We start from the raw sequence: 24,657 nt of genomic DNA, 5'->3' as shown, positions 1-24,657 counted from the left end.
TATGTGTGAGTAACTACTTCGGATGATGACTACATATTTGTGTGTGTGAGATATCTCTTCGTCGTCTTCTACATAAGAGTGGCTGCTTTATTGTTGTGGTGCATTTATTAAGTAGCAGCTTAGTGATGCTAATATTCGTCACAATATGAATATTCATTTCAAAATATAAGCATTTGTATCAAATTTATATTTTTCAAGAAATTACTCAAAATTTTGCAAAATTTTTGTTAAGTTCGGGTGTAACCGAACATTACATACTCAGTTGAGGGCTATGGTGACAACATAAGGGAAAAGAACCATGTAGGAAAATGAGCCGAGGGTAACCCTGGAATGTGTTTGTATAACATGTGTATCAAATGAAAGGCATTAAAGAGTATTTTATGAGGGAGTGGGCCATAGTTCTATAGGTGGACGCCATTTAGGGATATCGCCATAAACGTGGATCAGGGTTGACTCTGGAATTTGTTTGTACGATATGGGTATCAATTGAAAGGGGTTAATGAGTATTTTAAAAGGGAGTGCCTTAGTTCTATAAGTGGACGCCTTTTCGAGATATCGCCATAAAGGTGGACCAGGGGGGACTCTAGAATGTGTTTGTCTGATATGTGTATCAAATTAAAGGTATTAATAAGAGTTTTAAAAGGGAGTGGTGGTAGTTGTATAGGTGGTCGCCTTTTCGAGATATCGCCATAAAGGTGGACCAGGGTGACTCTAGAATGCGTTTGCACAATATGGGTATCAAACGAAATATGTTAATGAGTATTTCCAAAGGGGAGTGGGCCTTAGTTTTATAGGTGGACGCCTTTTCGAGATATCGCCATAAGGTGGACCAGGGGTGACTCTAAAATATGTTTGTACGATATGGGTATCAAATGAAAGGTGTTAATGAGTATTTTAAAAGGGCGTGGGGCTTAGTTCTATAGGTGGACGCCATTTCGAGATATCGCCATAAAGGTGGACGAGGGGTGACTCCTGAATATGTTTGTACGATATGGGTATCCAATGAAAGGTGTTAATGAGTATTTTTAAAAGAGAATGAGCCGTCGTTCTATAGGTGGTCGCCTTTTCGAGATATCGCCATAAAGGTGGACCAGGGGTGACTCTAGAATGTGTTTGTACGATATGTGTATCAAATTAAAGGTATTAATGAGGGTTTTAAAAGGGAGTAGTGGTAGTTGTATATGTGAAGGCGTTTTCCATATATCTACCAAAATGTGGATCAGGGTGACCCAGAACATCATCTGTTGGATACCGCTAATTTATCTATATATGTAATACCACGAACAGTATTCCTGCCAAGAATTTTTTTTATTTCGCCCTGCAGAACTTTTTAATTTTCTTCTACTTAATATGGTAGTTGTCACACCCCATTTTACAAAGTTTTTTTCTAAAGGTTATATTTTGCATCAATAAACTAATCCAATTATCATGTTTCATCCCCTTTTTCGTGTTTGGTATAGAATTATGACATTTTTTTCATTTTTCGTAATTTTCGAAAAAGTGGGCGTGGTCATAGTTGGATTTCGGCCATTTTGTATACCAATTCAAAGTGAGTTCAGATAAGTACGCGAACTGAGTTTAGTAAAGATATATCGATTTTTGTTCAATTTATTAAACTATTTTATGAGCTCGAGGCCTTATCCAAATAAAAACGTAGTATAAATATTTTATATTTGTATTTTTATTTTATATTCGATATTTCAATTAATATTCCACCAAATTAGTATACTTGCTGCCTTGTCCGTCCTGCTGTTGTGTGTTGAATATCGTTTCACATCATATAGTATATTAAAAACTACTTTAGTTAATACTCCAGAAGAGAAGTAGATTGTTAATACACGACCAAAAATATCGAGAGAGTGTTCAAAAAGACACGTTTTGACCTCGGTACCAATAATCTGAACAATGACCACGGGCCACTCCAAAACCGGGGGTAGGATCCAGGTTTCTTTCTCGCAGAACGCTTTTGTGCATATAATTTTAAATATTTTTTTTTGCAAATATCTTTTGGCAATAATGAAATCTTTCAGGTTATTGATACCGAAGTAAAAACATGTCTTTTGACATCTCTGCCGGCATTTTTGGTCGTTTATTAGCATTCGACACCCGACCTAGAATATTATAAACTGCAAACGTTTCAAAATTTAAAAAAGCATTCTACATTTCATAACTTTTTTGATTAAATAGCGCAAAAATCAATCTAAATACACTGCTTTCTGTATTTTATCATTATTGAAAAAGTAGGAATTTAAGTACCATCCCAAAAAGGGGCCCTCTATTATGCCCCATTCTTATGTGCTTCTAAAATACAACCTGGAGCTAAGGGCGGTCGATTTGACAGCTGTCAAAACATCCTCCACCTTCTATCATTACACCATGCGCATCTTGCGCAACAAATATAGAAGTCTCATATCAAATGTCAACAGAAATCTGCTGTTTTATCAATCAAACATCTCTTAACTTACATGCGTTTGCGCTGCCATCTGACGAATGTTAGCAACTGCCGGTTATCAATCAAACATCTATAAATTTACATGCGCTTGCGCTGCCATCTGGCGAATGTTAGCAACTGCCGGTAATGCAGTGATATTTCTAATCAAATATTCACAATAGTGCCATAGTACAAATAGATTTCTTTGTGTACTCACAATCGTTTATTTTTAACAAATTATTTTAATAAAATACAGCTAAACAAAAGCACTACGACTAATAATGCCAAAACTCGCTAATAGCACGAATCCCCATCTTTGCAGCCAAAACTGTATTTATAGATTTGGATTCCAAATAAGAGCGAAAAAGGGACCTGTACATAAATCGCATTTAAAGTACAAGTGGAAATCTTCAAACGCGTTTTTCTCGAAAACTTGTTTTCGCATAATAAGGTCGTTTGATGATTCAAGGTTACATCTTAATATATAAAAATCACGTGTCACTATGTTTAACCGCGATGGACTCCTACACTACTAAACCGATTTTGAATTTGTGTTGCACCCTGTGTGCAGTTCGATCTAACTTGAAATATAGGATATGTTATATCTCAGTTTATAGTCGCAATATTATTTTATTGCAAATTTTTTTATTTGTTTATACGTAATAATAAAATATTACGTATACGCACCGGCACTCACATTTTCCGTGTAATTGGTTGGTGTTTAATTAAACAACGTGCTTATCAATAAAAAAATATTATAGCGAATGATATCAAGTATAGCACATCACCAGGCCCGCCGAGAAGGTCGGGGGGGGGGAGTAGCCGCCGGGCCAGCGGTTTCATTTTTTTTAATTCAGGAGAGTCTTTAGTTGTTCCATGTGCAATTTTTAAGCCGAATTTCGAATTGGTTACGATCGACGTACAGGGCCTCGAGATATAGGCCGAACGTGGACCCGAGTACCCCTAGAATGTGTTTATAGAATATGGATATCAAATGAAAGCTGTTGATGAGTGCTTTAGTACAGAGTAATATATTATCCAGAGACGGACTGGGACTGGGATTAGGACTAGGACTGGGACTGGGACTGGGACTGGAATAAAATGCGTACCACCCTCTGGGACAGGCAATAAAGGATGTAGAAGAATGAGAAGGAATTGATAGAAAAGAAAAGAGAGAAGGAGATTGAGAAAGAGATAGAATGAGACGAAGATGGAGATAGATGTAGCGAAAAAGACGGAGGGAGAAGTGAATAAAAGGATTAGGAAAAAGTGAAGAGGGGGAAGGGCAGAGTCAGACGGAAAAAGGTTATTAAAATATATGCAGATAGGCTAAATTTAGGGCAGGACAACGTCTGCCGGGTCTTCTAGTATATGTATATAATATATGCAATATTTTAATATATGTAAAAAATGCAATATACCTTTTGTCTACAAAAATGTTTGAAAAACACTCTAGTAAATGGTTTAAGTAATCGAACAGCGATTGAACAGGTGATCGAGGCGGTTTACTATTGTGATCGTTTATTACAAACAATCGCCACTTGTAAGAATTCACAATGTCAAAAAACTAACGAAATACAAGAAAAATACAACCTAGAAACGAGCCGATTTGTTTTTCGATAGGTTTTTTGGCCATTCAAACGTAAAATATGGCTGCTCCATTACCATGCAAAAAATTACTCAAAATATTTCTTGAGCGTTAACTTTAGATCTGCATATGACCTCTTAAGCTATAAACAAAATGCCGAAAGCTGACGAACTTCATAGCGCCGGCGTTGCCATTCCTCATATAACATCCAGCTATTTCGCCTACTCAACAAACAGGCGCCCTTTATTCAGAGTGACCATATACAGAAAATATTAAAACAATTAAAAATTGTAGGATTTACTACTGTTAATTCTATACTTACTCTAGTGAACGTGAGTGCATAAACGCGGCTATAAATGAAAAGAAATGTTATATTGAAACTCGACACAAAAGACTTGGACATTTGAATATACGAGATTTTTTTGAATTATGGAAATATAAAATTGTATATGGACTTAACGTGAATATGCCTACAAATTTTGGTTGTTCGACTTGTGCAGCATGAAAAATTTCTAAAAAACCTTTCAAATATTTATACGAGTAATGTGCTCCAGTTAGTGCCCACGGATATTTGTGAGCCGATGAAAATTGTATCCCAAAGCGGTTCGCGGTATTTATAACATTTGTAGACGATTACTCCAGATTTGTTGTTACGCGATTTTTACGACGAAAATCAGACGCATTGGAGGCGTTAAAAGATTTTTTGATTGAGGCGGAGAAGCAGACCAGGCGCAAAGCACGGTATACGGCATCAAGCCACGTAGCAAAATCGGGTAGCGGAACGAGCTAATCGAACGCTTGTCGAAATATCATGTTGTATGTTAAAATCGTCGAAGTTATAAATATTACCACTTATATTAGAAATCGGTGCAAAGCAAAATTTGTAAAAGGTACTACGCCATACGAACGATGGACCGGGAGAAAACCATCGGTATCTCATTTAAAGGTTTTTTGTTGCCAAGCTGTAGCATTGTGTAATAGACCAGATAAGCCAAAGTTTCAGCCGAAAAGTACGAAGTTGACTTTCGTTGGATACGCCGATTTGACTAGGTTATATGCTGAATAATCGATCAATTATAATTGCGCGCGATGTAATATTTTTTGGGAGTACATTTGGTAATGAAAACCATTAGTCGCAAGTGCAAGAAGAAGGTGTGGGATCCAATCCAAGTCGAGTTGAAGAAGTAGAAAACAAAGAGTCAGAAAAGGAAGAAGAAGAATAACCGGATCAAGATAATGCATTAGTAGATATCTGGTGAGCAGGAGAAAAGTCATAACGTTTCGAGCGAAATCAGTTATGCAGAAGAAAGTGAAGATATCATCACAAGAAAACGTAAGCGAGGTAGGCCGAGAAGAGTACGAAATGTCAGTGCTGGAAATTTCTGCGAGTTCAAATGCAGTGGTGGTCAACTCTGCTTCCGTGACCAGTGCGTTGAGTTCGGTAAACAGCGAGCAGTGGAAAGCTGCGATGCAGACAAGGTACAAATCTCTATTAAAAAATTATACTTGCGAATTGGTAGATTACCAAAAAGGCCCAAATGTCATTGGCCTTAAGTGGGGTTTTTCAACGAAATTTAACCAGGACGGCACAGATGAAAAATTTAAGACTCGCTTAGTGGGGCTTAGCAGGGCTGCTCACAGATTTATGGCGACGATTTCGACGAAACTTACGCACCTATCGCAAGGCAATCAACGATTCGCTTAGTGCTTTCTGTCCAATACGAGTGTTTGTAAACCACATCGACATAGTATCAGCATTTCTAAACGGCGAGTTAGAACAAGAAGCTTACATGCGGCAACTTGAGACGTTCTTCGACAAAAATTATCCACAAAATGTTTGCAAGTTGAAAACGTCAATATACATATGGTTTAAGGCAAGCGCGCAGAGATTGTAACAACATAATCGATTTTCTTTTAAATTAGATGGGTTTTTGCCGATGCAAATCCGACAATTGTGTGTATATCAAGCGAAATGTAAGCGAAATAAATATAATCGTTATCTATGTTGATGATAATCATACATAATCTTGGCGTGCACATCAAAAATTACAATGACAAGTATTATCGACAAGCAAAGGGCCGTGGATCAATAAATTATTACCTGGGTATGCATATTGAACGACAAGATGAATGCGGACCGATCACTATTCATCAAGAAAGATATACCACCGAGCTGTGGAAAAAATGGAACGTACAAAATTGCGACACCGTACGCACAAGGCAATATACTGGTGGAATGTTCCGAAAATGGTTGCTGAGGCGACAATGTGAAAGATTACCAGTCATTACTAAGAGGGTTAACGTATCTGGTCATCACGTTAAGACCAGATATCGCATACGCGGCGTCTAAACTGTCACAACACCACAGTCATCCGAATCAGCAACATTTTGTTGCAGCCGAACGAATTCTAAGAAAACTAAGCTAAAGGGTGTTTTGACGTATTTTCCCACTAATCAAAATTTGATTTCCTTCACAGACTCTGATTGGGGTTCGGACCAGACTGATCGGAAGTCAATAAGCTATTGTGTGTTATTATACTCAGTTGAGCAGAGCTCACAGAGTATATTAACTTTGATTGGATAACGGTTGGTTGTACAGGTATAAAGGAGTTGAGATAGATATAGACTTCCATATATCAAAATCATCAGGATAGACAAAAAATTTGATTGAGCTATGTCCGTCCGTCCGTCCGTCCGTTAACACGATAACTTGAGTAAATTTTGAGGTATCTTGATGAAATTTGGTGTGTAGGTTCCTGAGCACTCATCCCAGACCGCTATTTAAAATTAATGATATCGGACCATAACCAGGCCAGGAAACTTGGTAGGTGAGTTGAACTTATGACGCAGAATAGAAAATTAGTAAAATTTTGGACAAAGGGCGTGGCACCGCCCACTTTTAAAAGAAGGTAATTTAAAATTTTGCAAGCTGTAATTTGGTAGTCGTTGAAGATATCATGATGAAATTTGGTAGGAACGTTACTCCTATTACTATATGTATGCTTAATAAAAATTAGCAAAAAATTTTTTTAAGTAAAATTTTAACAAAAAATTTAATATCTTTACAGTATATAAGTAAATTATGTCAACATTCAACTCCGGTAATGATATGATGCAACAAAATACAAATATAAAAGAAAATTTCCAAATGGGCGTGGCTCTGCCCTTTTTTATTTAATTTGTCTAGGATACTTTTAATGCCATAAGTCGAACAAAAATTTACAAATCTTTATGAAATTTGGTAGGGGCTTAGATTCTAGGACGATAACTTTTTTCTGTGAAAAAGAGTGCCCAGTTTTTATACACAGTCGACCGTCTGCCCTTCCGCTAGGCCGTTAACACGATAACTTGAACAAAAACAGAACGGTCGACTGTGTCTAAAAACTGGGCGTGGCTTCAACCGATTTCGCCCATTTTCACAGAAAACAGTTATCGTCATAAAAGCTATTCCCCTACCAAATTGCACAAGGATTGGTAAATTTTTGTTCGACTTATGGCATTAAAAATATTCTAGACAAATTAAATGAAAAAGGGCGGAGCCACGCCCATTTTGGAATTTTCTTTTATATTTGTATTTTGTTGCATCATATCATTACTGGAGTTAAATATTGACATAATTTACTTATATACTGTAAAGATATTAAATTTTTTGTTAAAATTTTACTTAAAAAAATTTTTTGCTAATTTTTATTAAGCATACATATAGTAATAGGAGTAACGTTCCTACCAAATTTCATCATGATATCTTCAACGACTGCCAAATTAAAGCTTGCAAAAGTTTTAAATTACCTTCTTTTAAAAGTGGGCGGTGCCACGCCCTTTGTCCAAAATTTTACTAATTTTCTATTCTGGGTCATAAGTTCAACTCACCTACCAAGTTTCATCGCTTTATTCATCTTTGGTAATTAATTATCCCACTTTTTCGGTGTTTCGAAATTTTCGATATCGAAAAAGTGGGCGTGGTTATGGTCCGAGATCATTAATTTTAAATAGCGGTCTGGGATGAGTGCTCAGGAACCTACACACCAAATTTCATCAAGATACCTCAAAATTTACTCAAGTTATCGTGTTAACGGACGGACGGACGGACGGACATGGCTCAATCAAATTTTTTTTCTATCCTGATGATTTTGATATATGGAAGTCTATATCTATCTCGACTCCTTTATACCTGTACAACCAACCGTTATCCAATCAAAGTGAATATACTCTGTGAATTCTGCTCAACTGAGTATAATAACACACAATAGCTCATTGACTTCCGATCAGTCTGGTCCGAACCCCAATCAGAGTCTGTGAAGCAAATCAATTTTGATTAGTGGGAAAATACGTCAAAACACCCTTTAGCTTAGTTTTCTTAGAATTCGTTCGGCTGCAACAAAATGTTGCTGATTCGGATGACTGTGGTGTTGTGACAGTTTAGACGCCGCGTATGCGATATCTGGCCTTGACGTGATGACCAGATACGTTAACCCTCTTAGTAATGACTGGTAATCTTTCACATTGTCGCCTCAGCAACCATTTTCGGAACATTCCACCAGTATATTGCCTTGTGCGTACGGTGTCGCAATTTTGTACGTTCCATTTTTTCCACAGCTCGGTGGTATATCTTTCTTGATGAATAGTGATCGGTCCGCATTCATCTTGTCGTTCAATATGCATACCCAGGTAATAATTTATTGATCCACGGCCCTTTGCTTGTCGATAATACTTGTCATTGTAATTTTTGATGTGCACGCCAAGATTATGTATGATTATCATCAACATAGATAACGATTATATTTATTTCGCTTACATTTCGCTTGATATACACACAATTGTCGGATTTGCATCGGCAAAAACCCATCTAATTTAAAAGAAAATCGATTATGTTGTTACAATCTCTGCGCGCTTGCCTTAAACCATATGTATATTGACGTTTTCAACTTGCAAACATTTTGTGGATAATTTTTGTCGAAGAACGTCTCAAGTTGCCGCATGTAAGCTTCTTGTTCTAACTCGCCGTTTAGAAATGCTGATACTATGTCGATGTGGTTTACAAACAACTCGTATTGGACAGAAAGCACTAAGCGAATCGTTGATTGCCTTGCGATAGGTGCGTAAGTTTCGTCGAAATCGTCGCCATAAATCTGTGAGCAGCCCTGCTAAGCCCCACTAAGCGAGTCTTAAATTTTTCATCTGTGCCGTCCTGGTTAAATTTCGTTGAAAAACCCCACTTAAGACCAATGACATTTGGGCCTTTTTGGTAATCTACCAATTCGCAAGTATAATTTTTTAATAGAGATTTGTACCTTGTCTGCATCGCAGCTTTCCACTGCTCGCTGTTTACCGAACTCAACGCACTGGTCACGGAAGCAGAGTTGACCACCACTGCATTTGAACTCGCAGAAATTTCCAGCACTGACATTTCGTACTCTTCTCGGCCTACCTCGCTTACGTTTTCTTGTGATGATATCTTCACTTTCTTCTGCATAACTGATTTCGCTCGAAACGTTATGACTTTTCTCCTGCTCACCAGATATATACTAATGCATTATCTTGATCCGGTTATTCTTCTTCTTCCTTTTCTGACTCTTTGTTTTCTACTTCTTCAACTCGACTTGGATTGGATCTCACACCTTCTTCTTGCACTTGCGACTAATGGTTTTCATTACCAAATGTACTCCCAAAAAATATTACATCGCGCGCAATTATAATTGATCGATTATTCAACATATAACCTAGTCAAATCGGCGTATCCAACGAAAGTCAACTTCGTACCTTTCGGCTGAAACTTTGACTTATCTGGTCTATTACACAATGCTACAGCTTCGCAACAAAAAACCTTTAAATGAGATACCGATGGTTTTCTCCCGGTCCATCGTTCGTATGGCGTAGTACCTTTTACAAATTTTGCTTTGCACCGATTTCTAATATAAGTGGTAATATTTATAGCTTCGACGATTTTAACATACAACATGATATTTCGACAAGCGTTCGATTAGCTCGTTCCGCTACCCGATTTTGCTACGTGGTTTGATGCCGTATACCGTGCTTTGCGCCTGGTCTGCTTCTCCGCCTCAATCAAAAAATCTTTTAACGCCTCCAATGCGTCTGATTTTCGAGGTAAAAATCGCGTAACAACAAATCTGGAGTAATCGTCTACAAATGTTATAAATACCGCGAACCGCTTTGGGATACAGTTTTCATCGGCTCACAAATATTCGTGGGCACTAACTGGAGCACATTACTCGTATAAATATTTGAAAGGTTTTTTAGAAATTTTGCATGCTGCACAAGTCGAACAACCAAAACTTGTAGGCATATTCACGGTAAGTCCATATACAATTTTATATTTCCATAGTTCAACAAAAATCCAAATCTTTTGTGTCGAGTTTCAATATAACATTTCTTTTCATTTATTGCCGCGTTTATGCACTCACGTTCACTAGAGTAAGAATAGAATTAACAGTAGTAAATCCTACAATTTTTAATTGTTTTCATTTTTTTCTGTATATGGTCACTCTGAATAAAGGGCGCTTGTTTTTTGAGTAGGCGAAATAGCTGGATGTTATATGAGGAATGGCAACGCCCGGCGCTATGAAGTTCGTCAGCTTTCGGCATTTTGTTTATAGCTTAAGAGGTCATATGCAGATCTAAAGTTAACGCTCAAGAAATATTTTGAGTAATTTTTTGCATGGTAATAGGAGCAGCCATATTTTACGTTTGAATGGCCAAAAAACCTATCGAAAAACAAATCGGCTCGTTTCTAGGTTGTATTTTTCTTCTATTTCGTTAGTTTTTTGACATTGTGAATTCTTACAAGTGGTGATTGTTTGTAATAAACGATCACAATAGTAAACCGCCTCGATCACCTGTTCAATCGCTGTTCGATTACTTAAACCATTTACTAGAGTGGTTTTCAAACATTTTTGTAGACGACAGGTATATTGCATTTTTTACATATATTAAAATATTGCATATATTATATACATATACTAGAAGACCCGGCAGACGTTGTCCTGCCCTAAATTTAGTCCATGTGCATATATTTTAATAAGCTTTTTCCGCCTGACTCTGCCCTTCCCCCCTCTTCACTTTTTCCTAATCCTTTTATTCACTTCTCCCTCCGTCTTTTTCGCTTCATCTATATCCATCTTCGTCTCATTCTATCTCTTTCTCAATCTCCTTCTCCCTTTTTGTTTCTCTCAATTCCTTCTCATTCTTCTGCATCCCTTATTGCCTGTCCCAGAGGGTGGTATGTATTTTATTCCAGTCTCAGTCCCAGTCCTAGTCCTAATCCCAGTTCCAGTCCGTCTCTGGATAATATATTACTCTGTACTAAAGCACTCATCAACAGCTTTCATTTGATATCCATATTCTATAAACACATTCTAGGGGTACTCGGGTCCACGTTCGGCCTATATCTCGAGACCCTGTACGTCGATCGTAACCAATTCGAAATTCGGCTTAAAAATTGCACATGGAACAACTAAAGACTCTCCTGAATTTAAAAAATGTCACAGAAACCCGGGCCCGGCGGCTACTCCCCCCCCCCCCCCCCCCACCTTCTCGGAGGGCCTGGTGATGTGCTATACTTGATATCATTCGCTATAATATTTTTTTATTGATAAGCACGTTGTTTAATTAAACACCAACCAATTACACGGAAGTATATCCGCACCACCTGAAAATGTGAGTGCCGGTGCGTATACGTAATATTTTATTATTACGTATAAACAAATAAAAAAATTTGCAATAAAATAATATTGCGACTATAAACTGAGATATAACATATCCTATATTTCAAGTTAGATCGAACTGCACACGGGGTGCAAAACAAATTTAAAATCGGTTTAGTAGTTTAGGAGTCCATCGCGGTTAAACATAGTGACACGTGATTTTTATATATTAAGATGTAATCTGGAATCATCAAACGACCTTATTATGCGAAAACAAGTTTTCGAGAAAAACGCGTTTGAAGATTTCCACTTGTACTTTAAATGCGATTTATGTACAGGTCCCTTTTTCGCTCTTATTTGGAATCCAAATCTATAAATACAGTTTTGGCTGCAAAGATGGGGATTCGTGCTATTAGCGAGTTTTGGCATTATTAGTCGTAGTGCTTTTGTTTAGCTGTATTTTATTAAAATAATTTGTTAAAAATAAACGATTGTGAGTACACAAAGAAATCTATTTGTACTATGGAACTATTGTGAATATTTGATTAGAAATAACACTGCATTACCGGCAGTTCCTAACATTCGCCAGATGGCAGCGCAAGCGCATGTAAGTTTATAGATGTTTGATTGATAACCGGCAGTTGCTAACATTCGCAAGATGGCAGCGCAAAAGCGTGTAAGTTAAGAGATGTTTGATTGATAAAACAGCAGATTTCTGTTGACATTTGATATGAGACTTCTATATTTGTTGCGCAAGATGCGCATGGTGTAATGATAGAAGGTGGAGGATGTTTTGACAGCTGTCAAATCGACCGCCCTTAGCTTAGGTTGTATTTTAGAAGCACATAAGAATGGGGCATAATAGAGGGCCCCTTTTTGGGATGGTACTTAAATTCCTACTTTTTCAATAATGATAAAATACAGAAAGCAGTGTATTTAGATTGATTTTTGCGCTATTTAATCAAAAAAGTTATGAAATGTAGAATGCTTTTTAAATTTTGAAACGTTTGCAGTTTATAATATTCTAGGTCGGGTGTCGAATGCTAATAAACGACCAAAAATGCCGGCAGAGATGTCAAAAGACATGTTTTTACTTCGGTATCAATAACCTGAAAGATTTCATTATTGCCAAAAGATATTTGCAAAAAAAAAAAAAAAATGTTTAAAATTATATGCACAAAAGCGTTCTGCGAGAAAGAAACCTGGATCCTACCACGGTTTTGGAGTGGCCCGAGGTCATTGTTCAGATTATTGGTACCGAGGTCAAAACGTGTCTTTTGAACACTCTCTCGATATTTTTGAACGTGTATTAACAGTCTACTTCTCTTCTGGAGTATTAAATAAAGTAGTTTTTAATATATTATATGATGTGAAACGATATTCAACACACAACAGCAGGACGGACAAGGCAGCAAGTATACTAATTTGGTGAAATATTAATTGAGGCTCTGGCTTTAGTCTTAATCCCTTAAACCTGAGATCTTTGAGCTGTGAGAAGATCGGATTTTGGCCACCTAACATTGATTTCGACGTTGCGGCGAACTGTAGGCAGGGCCTACGAAGCCGAAGAGATCGTGTACACATCTGGCCAAGCCTTCGCTGACAGTAACTATACCAAGCAAGGTGCTACAACTTTTCAGATGCCCGTTCGGGACATCGTCATGTGCATGTTCTAACGAGCATAATCTCTACATTACACATCGCACGTTTTTGTTTTAACGATAAAGACAATCCCCGAATGCTTTGATAGTCCTTTGCCGGATATAGATTCAGCCTGTACGTTATGGTGCTATCACGACCATCTCGGGAACGATTTGATATGACCAAGTTGAACCTTCTAGGTCATACCACTCTCTTCCCATAGGTAGAATGCTTCTGATAGCTATTCAACTGGAAATAAGACCATCATGGGCGGCCAACTTATGAATCAATGATATCAATATAAAAAGGTGTAATGTAACAATAATCCCCGACCTGGGCGAGGAAACCCGCCACATAAACGACATTAATACAACAATTAAAGCAGAGCTATTAGGTTTAGAGAGGGCGTGTAGTTTCCTATTAGAGAATCATGTAAGTGGCGGTGAGATGTGCCTATACTCAGACATACGAGCGATAGATTTAACTTAGACGTTCGTACGCTGGTGTATAGCGAGACACCTCTGAGGCAGTAGCGGTGAATCGGCTGTTTTCATCAATATAGAGTGGCATGCCCTCCAACTTCAAAAAAAAACAACGGACAGAAGACCTGTAAAATCACCAGACCTAGGGTTCAACGCGGTCATATCAAATCGTTCTCGAGAGGATCGGGTTATTACCTTAATGTTATTAGTTTCCGGATCAATATCCGTCTACATTCACGACTCATATTTCATTAATAATAATAATAATAATAGCCAACGGATTAAACCCACCAAAGCCCGCCCGACCGGCGCGAGGGGCGCATCCGCATGACGCACGGATTTGTTATTGCCGAGTTGTTGATAGGCGGAGGTTTGTTAAGCGTCGAGATCTAAACCTGCTCAGCTACAGAATAAAAATCATCAGCTGAGTACTATACATAACAGTTAGAAATTACATAGAAATTATACATATATATACTACATTGTTAAATAAGTGAACATTTTTAATTTATTTGATTTTGTTTTTTTTTTGTTAACAGTTAAGATAGGATAAGACAGTTTTCTTTATGGTAAAAAGTGAATCCGTTATATCAAATGAATTAGAATGAGTGTTAAAATCATGACACAAACACCGAAAAGATTCATTTAATTCGAAATCAGTTCTACACTGCCCCAAAAGAAGAGGTTTGTAATGTCTTGACACCCGTGATGGGACGTTGAAATTTACTTCGTTCAAAAGAATTGGACTAGAAATCAGTCCATTCAGGAGTTTAGCCATAAATATAACGCCTAGCATTTCTCTACAACTTGCAAGAGTTGGAAGATTGATAAGCTTCAACCGACTAGTATAAGGTGGAAGATTATACGCAGAGTCCCACTGAAAATTCCTTAAAGAGAAAAGTAGAAATTGCTTTTGTATTGATTCAAGTCTATCTGCATGAACTCGATATTGTGGATTCCAGACTATTGATCCGTATTCTAGTATCGGTCTAACTAAGGTGATGAAAAGGGCTTTAGTTACATAAGGGTCACTAAATTCTTTGGACCACCGTTTCACGTATGAAAGAACACCTCTAGCCTTATTGACAGTAGCATTAATATGAAGGTTGAAACTAAGTTTAGCATCTATCGTGACTCCCAAGTCCTCAAAATAGTTTACTGATAGAAGACAAAAATTATTAATTACGTAAGAGGCTGCTGGCAAAGATCTTCGAGATAGGCACATGAATTTGCATTTATTGAGGTTCAGCGGCATTGAATTTACGTTGCACCAAGTAACTAGGCAGTTTAAATCCGCTTGAAGCAAGGGACGTTCTTCGATAGACGCATAAGACCTAAAAAGTTTTAAATCATCAGCATACATTAAGATTTTGGAATATTTTATAGTGGTACAGATATCATTAATAAATAGCAAGAACAGAATTGGACCAAGGTGGCTGCCTTGTGGGACGCCAGAGGGAACATCGATGACATTTGAAAAAGTATTTTTATAAATAACTTTTTGCGTTCGACCGCAGAGATACGACGAGATCCACTGGGTGAGACCAGGTTGGAAGCCAAGCCGATCCAAGGGACGAATTAAGTTGGGAATTAAAATGGACGAGGGACTGGTGAACCTGATCACGGATGGATCCAGACTGGACGGTAGGGTTGGGGTTGGTCATGGCAGAATATGACCTCGGTGTTAGTCCCAAAATTGGAATGTCCGATCACTGCAGCGTCGTCCACGCTCTTATTTCTAAGGGAGTTCAAGATGGCGGCGTTAAAGCGAGAAACTGCTTACATCCGCAACCTTCTATCATTCCATCATGAGCACGGGTCCGGCTCGTATATATATATATGTATTAAATTTTGCATACATATTGTGACGATCATGAGTGACACTAAGTGATACTCACATCCCTAGTATGATGCTAAGTAAGCAACGCACAAGCACATGCAGATAACTTATCTGAAATGCTCCTAAAGGTATGCAATTGTGATTGGGGAAGTGTCGATCACACATACAAGCGCATGGGGTATGAGAGAAGCTATAAAAATTATACATCTGTAGTTGTAGCTGATAAATTTATAACTAACTAAGTAAAATTCTGGAAGCGCCTAGAAGATGCCGCGAGAAAATCATAGAGTATAAAAGCTTTAGCGGTAGAGGCGCTATAGTCAGTTTCGATTAAGACGCAGTCTGGCGGGCAATAGTAGAGTTTCATTTGAACTATAAATCAGCTTGGTTGTTAAGCAAGCTATTCGTTGCAAAGTAGAAGTGTTATTGTGAAGTACTGTAATAAAGGCCCTTTTTCCATTATTCAATATTGGAGTTATTTATTCAACAATTTAGCGATACGAACGTTGGCAGAAGATTGCAAATAAGGGGAATTGCAGCAAATTCGTTACAATTGGTGTCAGAAGAGGAATTGTTGAATAAATTCCGAAGATTGGGAATACAACTTGGACATGGCAAAGTTGAGTGAATTGACGATCCAGCGACTGAAGGAGGAGTTGGAAGTCCGTGGATTGGCTACTTCTGGCGATAAATCCCAGCTACAAAAACGACTAAGTGTAGCTATGGTATTTGAAGGAATCTACAATACTGAGGATTATGTCTTTCATTATGATAGCGACAAAACAACAACAAAAATGGAAGAAAAAAACGAAACACCGCAGACAGTGACGAGCACAATATCTGTACAAACATCGACAATGGCATCTCAGCTGGAGTCACAGGAGGCACGCATTTCAGAAATGGCGTCGCATATGTCATCTCAACTGGAAGCGCAAAAGGCACGTATATCTGGAATGTCGACACAAATTTCGGAACAGGTATCATCGCAGCTCTTTGCGAAACTGGAAGAGCAGGATGCAAAAATTTTACAACTCGAGGACAAAATTGATGCCGAGATAGAAGCGTTGAAAGGTCTTATGCAACAGTTACAACTACATCGCCCAGCTGTTTCAGCGAGCAATCCGAAGGTAAAGACTCCATCTTTTGACGCCTCTGTTCCTTTCGAGGTATTCAAGCTTCAATTTGAGAAGACGACAGAAGTGAACAACTGGAATGCTGAAGATAAAGTTGCTGCTCTATTCGTAGCATTGAAGGGGCCAGCAGCCGAAATCCTACAGACGATTCCCGAGGGAGAGCGGAACAACTATGAAGCATTGATGGCCGCTGTCGAGAGACGTTATGGAAGCGATCATAGAAAACAGATATACCAAATTGAGTTGCAAAACCGTTACCAAAAAGCAAATGAGACATTACAGGAGTTTGTTTCGGATGTTGAAAGATTGGCTCATCTTGCAAATGCGGACGCACCCGTGGAATAGACTGAAAGGGTAAAGATTCAGAGCTTTATTAACGGCATACGGGACGTCGAAACGAAGCGAGCCACATACGCGAACCCAAAGCCAACATTTGCTGAAACGGTATCCCATGCACTGACTCAGGAAACAGCGTCACTTTTGAGTAAGCCCGCATACAAAGCTCATCGCGTGGAAGTGGAAAGACCAGATTGGGTAGACACAATTTTGGAAGCACTGAAGGGATTACAACAAAACAATGCCGGAGTTATGAAGTGTTTCAAGTGCGGTAACCCAAGTCACATTGCACGTCATTGCAGCACCGGTCATGGTAGTTCCAACTTGGCTGGTCGTAAACGCATAGCTGGAGGAGATAACCAAGAGCGAGTCAAATGTAAAGATCGAGAACTTGCCCCAGCTATTGAATGTCGTGTGATACCTATCTCGCAAACTGGAAGGAAATCGAGCAGTCTTACCGTGAAAGGAAATGTAGATGGCAAGGAGCGTGTACTGACTGTAGATACGGGCGCATCTCATTCCTTGATCCGATCTGATTTGGTCAACAGGAAAGTAAAGCCATTACCTGGAGCAAGATTGCGTACGATTACTGGCGAGTATAACCAAGTCCAGGGAGAAGTGGTATGTGAAGTCTTAATTGAGGAGGTCATGGTTCTACACAAATTCGTTGTGGCAGAGATCGTTGATGAAGTCATATTGGGAGTGGATTTCTTAGTTGACTATGATATCAGGATCGATATGCAGAGAAGGATTATGCAGTATAAGAACCAGGATATACCACTTAACTTCAGGTTGGAGAAAGGGTTCAGTAGTAATCGAGTAATGGTGGAAAAAACTCGACAAAGGCCACGAAAGTCAAAAGAAAAAGTTGATGGATCGAATGGGCCAAATAAAGCGAAATTAAAAGTACCTGCGAGAAAGAGACCGGCATTAACAAACCCTAATGGACGCACTAAAACGACTGAAAGAATTTTCCAGAAAAAATGCAAGGGTGGTTTCAAGCCAGCGCGCACTACTATTGTGAAACGTCACTGATGATGCAAAGTCAATCCGTCAAGATCAAGCTCTGCGAAGTAGTTCTTCATTGGCCAAGCAACAGAGTGCGAGGGAACGATCCAGGATAATGAGTACTAAGATGAAACACAGGTACGTCAAGGAAAATAATTCGGAAGGTTTCCGGGAGGGAGATTTGGTACTGCTATACAACCCTCACCGGCGGAAAGGTGTTCCAGCCAAATTTCGGTGCAGTTGGGAAGGCCCGTAAAAGGTTGTGAAGAAGATCAGTGATACCATCTACCGCATACAAAGCATTGGGAAACCACAGAGTAGAAGAGTGGTACATTTGGAGATGCTAGCGGCATTTAGATCGGGAGATTTGTCTGATCGGGACGATCAGACTTAGGTGGAGGCCAGTGTGGCGATCATGAGTGACACTAAGTGATACTCACATCCCTAGTCTGATGCTAAGTAAATGAAGTCACAACAACAATAAAGCAGACAGTAACTTGTATCTACATAAACGAATCAATCATTATGTCTACACATATGTATGTAACGCAGCTGAGAAGCAACGCACAAGCACATGCAGATAACTTAACTGAAATGCTCCTAAAGGTATGCAATTGTGATTGGGGAAGTGTCGCTCACACATACAAGTGCATGGGGTATGATAAATTTATAACTAAGTAAAATTCTGGAAGCGCCTAGAAGATGCCACGAGGAAATCATAGAGTATAAAAGCATCAGCGGTAGAGGCGCTATAGTCAGTTTCGATTAAGACGCAATCTGGCGGGCAATAGTAGAGTTTCATTTGAGCTATCAATCAGTTTGGTTGTTAAGCAAGCTATTCGTTGCAAAGAATAAGTGTTATTGTGAAGTACTTTAATAAAGGCCATTTTTCCATTATTCAATATTGGAGTTATTTATTCAACAATTTAGCGATACGAACGTTGGTAGAAGATTGCAAATAAGGGGAATTGCAGCAAATTCGTTACAATATTGTAACGAATTTACTTGTAAATCATCTTATTTGCAACCTTCTGCTAGTTCGATCACTAAACTGTTGAATAAACGACTCCAATATTGAATAATGGAAAAATGGCCTTTATTAAAGTACTTCACAATAGCACTTATACTTTGCAACTAGCTGGCTTAATAACCAAACTGACTGATAGCTTAAATGAAACTGATCTCTCGCTTCACTGTAGTCGCCCTTTTATACTGTCCGACCTCCTCGTTGCATATTTCTAGGCTTTTCTAATTCCAGAACTTACTAGTTAGTTATAAATTTCTCATTGATATTAGAGAAAAATTGTAAGTTTACAAACGGCGATGGTTACTAGGACATGTTTCTGAATTTCACTTCTTCATCAGCTAGCTTTTCGGGAGCTGAGCGTTGAACTCGAGTCTCCAACATTCATATCAGTGCAAGCCTTTTTAGCTGCTACGCCATATGAATGGTCCGTTGTTCGCTGTACAATTGGTCTCTAAGAGTTGCCTTTTTTGTTTATATTCCTTTTGATCACCATGTAGGCACATACAGTCTGTATGTAGTTTATTCCTAATGGTGTGGATATGATTTTTAGGCGTGCTTTTTGAAAGCTTAGTAACATTTGTTCGGATTTTTACAGTATTTGTTTTTAATACTTCCGCTGTTACTATTATATCAATATGATCATATGTATTTAATTAGCGAGCTTTGCTCATATTGCTTTATACAATGGTTTTTGTAATTGATATTAGAGAAAAATTGTAAGTTTACAAACGGCGATGGTTACATGTTCAGAAACATGTCCTAGTAACCATCGCCGTTTGTAAACTTACAATTTTTCTCTAATATCAATTACAAAAACCATTGTATAAAGCAATATGAGCAAAGCTCGCTAATTAAATACATATGATCATATAAATTTCTCAGCTACAACTACAGATGTATAATTTTTATAGCTTCTCTCATACCACATGCGCTTGTATGTGTGAGCGACACTTCCACAATCACAATTGCATACCTTTAGGAGCATTTCATATAAGATATCTGCATGTGCTTGTGCGCTGCACGCGTATGTGTAGACATAATGATTGAATTATTGATGTGAATTCACGTCACTGCTTAGCATCGGCCTAGAGGTGGCAGTTCCCGTTAGTGCCGCCAACATTCGTAACAATATTTAAAAGAAAAGTGGATTTGACCCACAGGCATTTCTCTAAATTTTTTTAGAAGAAGCGTAAAGTAAACTTGCTTTGTAAAACGACATATAAGCGTTTTCAATATTAAATATTTTTTAATTTCTTTCAGAAAGCCTTTTATAAGCATTGAAGGCAAATAGTTTATAAATAATTTAATTCTGAAAGAAAATTGTAAATGTTTACAAAAAACACTAAAACACTATTTGTTAGTGTGTTTTAACTTGGAAATTTTCAAATAATTTTCAAAAACGTTTATACATGGAAGAGAATAGCTGCATTAAACATTTCCTTGCTTTGTCCAAGAACTCGTTAGAATTGCAGCTATACTTCCTTTAATGAATGACTAGGAATTTATGTTTGTATATACATATATAATATTGAAATTATTTATTGAAATGGAAACTAACGTTTAAAAAAAGCCTAAGATAACTATTTATAAAAAACTTTTTCTTAAAATGTTTTATAAGTTTACATTTATAAGCTTTTCAGCAACAAGCCGTTTCTTATTCTTATTTCTAAACAATTTGTAAACAAAAAATCAACGTTTTGTAAGCTTAGTGTTTATTTCAGAAAACTTTTTATAAACTTACATAATGTTTACTTCGAGACACATATGGGCACAAATGGCACTTCAATTTAATAACGACTAGCAAAAAACAAACCTTTCTTCCATTCGCGACAGCCATTCTCCCTGTCAGCTATTAATTGACAGGTAGGGAAGGCAATAGTGGAATAGAAAAAAATTTCACTTGTATGAATTCACATTGTCTTTTTGGAATACAGTTTTTACACTTACACCAATACTGAAACCACCTTAGGAGGGAGAACAAAAAACGTAAGAAAAAAAACAGAGAAAATACAAGAAAATTATGTAGTGTCATACAGGTATTAATTAAAGGAGAGATGTCGTGAGAATTTATTTCCAAAGGCTTTTAAAAAATAGTAGTAGGAATTTCTTGAAAACTGCGTTTTGCAAAAAAAAAAATTTGACAGACGAAATTTTACTTAAGGATTATTGAGTGTCATTTTGTAATGATTTTTTGTGAAATGTGAAAGCCTGTTTGTTCTAGCCAAACTATTGTTCGATTTTTACTTGTTTTGTTTTTTTCGGAGAATCTTCAAGTTCGAGTAAAATGAAGCAGAATTGCTAGTTTCGATGAACTATAAATGCGCTGCGATCAATAATAAATACTAGAGCTCTAAATACCCGGGTACCGAGCAGTTCAAGTAGTTCGATATTCATTCGAAACTCGTTCGTTGCTCAACTGCACAAATGTTTGCTAAAAATTTTCGAACTTTCGAACAGTTTTGAAACAAACAAAAATTGAAAAATGCGCATTGACAAAGGCATTAAAAAATCAGAAAAACTGTGCAAATAAGGACATTTAATTATACCAGAAATGATAGAAATAATAAGAGGCGTCAGTTCATACTTGTTGCGATATTTATTTGTAATGTTCCAACTTGGCGGGTATTAGAAAATTACCTTCTATACATTTTTAAAAGTTTATATTGATATAAAATGTGATTGTTGGAAAGCGTATTACTTGTCTAATAGATAAAATGCCTTAAAACAAACAAAAATACCTCATGAAAACGTGTTTACGCAATTTAAAATTACTCCGCAAACGAATATCGCAAAAAGTACGAACTGACTGACGTCTCTTATTATTTCTATCCTCTTTGATTATATTACGTATTAGCAGTATCTGGACGCGCGGTGATGGCGGGCTCAGATCGTATAAAATTTGCGACACCTCTGGCTGTTTCAGTTTAATGGATCCAGGATCGCAAACCCGGAATTTTGCTTCTGTGAAGAGATATTTGCAAAGAAATTGAAAATTTCCATTACAACAACCATATTTTTTTTACTTATGTATATGGGCAATACAAAAGAGTGTCATATTCATATAAAATTTTAAGATTGTTTCCAATATAAAATTTGATTAAAGCATAGCACCATGACATGATTAAATCACAAAAGGTTTGCTCGGCTTGACAAAATGTTTGACAATCGCAGCAAGATTGCTCTCAAATCGAAGTGACATCCATTAGCTGTGTTGTTTCTTCGTAAATGTAAGAGAAACGTTAGCAGTAGAAATAGGAGGCAAACAATTTATAATCGCCCGATACGGGCATAGTTCTTTAGTTTAACTTTTTTCGATTCTATGGTAAATGTATTAAACATATCTATATCACAGCTGTAAAACTGTGCAATCATTTGAAATTTTAAATCATTGATTTAAGAATGCTGTTTTTTTATTCATTCATTCCTTGCTAAGGAATGTGGCTTAAAAGTTAACCCATTCGAAGAAAGAGCAAAGTAATTGAATGAAACACTTGACTTTGGTCCCTCACTATATGTCTTTATTGTACTCAACTTCATTTAATTACGGGGACTCTATTTTTGGCAAGGCGAACTTCGGTGTAATTATTTCGCGGTGGCCCGGTATTGTTATTGCATCTTTACTTAAGCAAACCACTCACCTCTTTAGGACCTAGGTCATCCCGCCAAGTAGCCACCAGCTTACAAAACATGCTATATGGTCCGCAACACGCTTGCTTGCGCAGCCGGCCGTACTCGCTGAGCTCAGCGTATGTCATACCCATGTCTTGTTCGTCGGTTTGCATGAGCTGACCATCTTGAAGAGGTTCCAGTTCAGCAGTGGGTGGTGCTTCAATAATTGACTCGAGCACAGTTAAATGAAATCTATGAAGAAAAATTGCATAACATATACAACAACAACAAAAATTAAACTCACTTGTCTTTTGCGTAATTGAGAAATCTGCGCAAATCAGTTTTAGATATTCCTCCAATGGGATTTACGTCTGCCGACGAGCAATCGTATTTAGTCATATACCCGCGCAATGCTTCATCAACATTCGCCGATCCAAGAACTAGAAGTCCACCTGGTCGATTGCGTACCCATAACATCAATTGTGCAAACATATACGCTAAGACCATACGAATCCTCGATTGTATATTTTGCAATGCTAAATTCTGGCGCGCACATCCGCTCTGAGTACGAAACCGTGGCGTTAATCCGGTTACAGCATTAAATATACCCAACAGCGCATTGACGGTTGTATCGATGCTTATTTCTATATGATAGCTACCTAGCTGATCTGCAAGCTGTGCTGCCCTTCGTCGTGTCTCTTTGCTGGAATTGACACTTCCCATAAAACATGTAACTAGTAACCGATTGCATAGGTTTGAGGGATTATCAGGTGTATACTCGGGGTCAGCGAGTATTTTACGAATATCATTAAGAACTTGTGCATCACCGCTTTCCACAGCATTCACAATCATTCGACACATTGAGTAGACAATTGTTGCGGAGCTGCTGGAATCGACACCACCGCTGAGTGGTAAAAAGAAACCACCTTGACCAGATCTACGCAAATAGTCCCATAACCAGCAAGCAGGTCCCATGGCGATTTCCTCCTCAGGTGTGTGATAAATCCATTGCATTGGCACTGAGGCGCTTTTGAAGATGTTATTGTGCGTCGACATCTCAAAGTCACACGTTACACGGGGATAGCTAGGCGCCGAGGCGGCAAAGTTGCAGCGGGATCGTTGTGAAACGCGATATGAACGTATCTCTTCGAGATCAATAGTTGCCAAAGTGACTTCCTAAAACCATGCAAAAGTTAAAATAAATGATCTTTGAATTGATAATTAGCAGAAAAATAAGCAAAAGCTTACCACATCTTGCAGGGCGAATTGTTTACTACGAGCAACGATTTCGCCATTCAAGGCAATGGCGGAGCACCCATTGAAGTAGACACGTTGACCGTCACAACCTCGCAAATTGCTAAACAAGTAAGCTCCACCTGCTTTAAAACTGGCATTTCGTATGAGATCAGTGCTTATATGAGCTTTTCGTAGCTCCATGTAGGATCCAGAACCGTTAACAATGATCTCCACTCCAGAAAGCGACATATCGATGTGCTTACTAAAAATTTTAATACTGTTAATTAGGGACATTTACGTTCACTTCTTATACATATAGAGCTCTTAAAGTGATTAAATTATGGTATACATTTGTGGCATTTGTTTCGCCTTTGTTTCTGCTTTTTCGTTTTAGCGCACGGTCAGAAATTTGAGCCTAAGATTTAAACACTTCTTAGTTTTTCTCAACTTGTCTTTTTAAACCAAGATTAGGGGAATAAAAAAAAAATAACCCAAAAATTGGTTTGAAGTCGAAACCAAAATGTTTCATGTTCTTTGCAATATAAAACAAGTAACGAAGTCTAAGTTCGAGTGGAACCGATCATTATATACTCAGCTATGAGTTTTTATCGTACAGTTCATTTAGTTTAAGTTCTTTCACACCAAGTATTATCTACACGGCTGAC

At 37.8% G+C, this 24,657-nt stretch overlaps 1 protein-coding gene across 17 annotated transcripts in view; it reads right to left on the bottom strand.

The window, feature by feature from the left end:
• The window catches only part of Nadsyn (NAD synthetase), a 1,223,365-nt gene that overhangs the window by 16,819 nt on the left and 1,181,889 nt on the right, over positions 1-24,657 (bottom strand). For all 17 annotated transcript variants that reach the window (XM_067782501.1, XM_067782503.1, XM_067782511.1 and 14 more), the window contains 3 exons: positions 24,005-24,254; positions 23,061-23,932; positions 22,786-23,008 (listed from right to left, as the gene is read on the bottom strand). In XM_067782501.1, the coding sequence (XP_067638602.1) occupies positions 22,786-23,008; positions 23,061-23,932; positions 24,005-24,254 (1,345 nt within the window). The remainder of the gene's footprint in view (positions 1-22,785; positions 23,009-23,060; positions 23,933-24,004; positions 24,255-24,657) is intronic.

This window comes from Eurosta solidaginis, chromosome 4 (genome assembly GCF_040869045.1).
Source record: "Eurosta solidaginis isolate ZX-2024a chromosome 4, ASM4086904v1, whole genome shotgun sequence".
Lineage (NCBI taxonomy): Eukaryota > Metazoa > Arthropoda > Insecta > Diptera > Tephritidae > Eurosta > Eurosta solidaginis.
The sequence above is the reverse complement of the archived record's forward strand: the minus strand, read 5'-3'. Positions and strand labels throughout refer to the sequence as shown.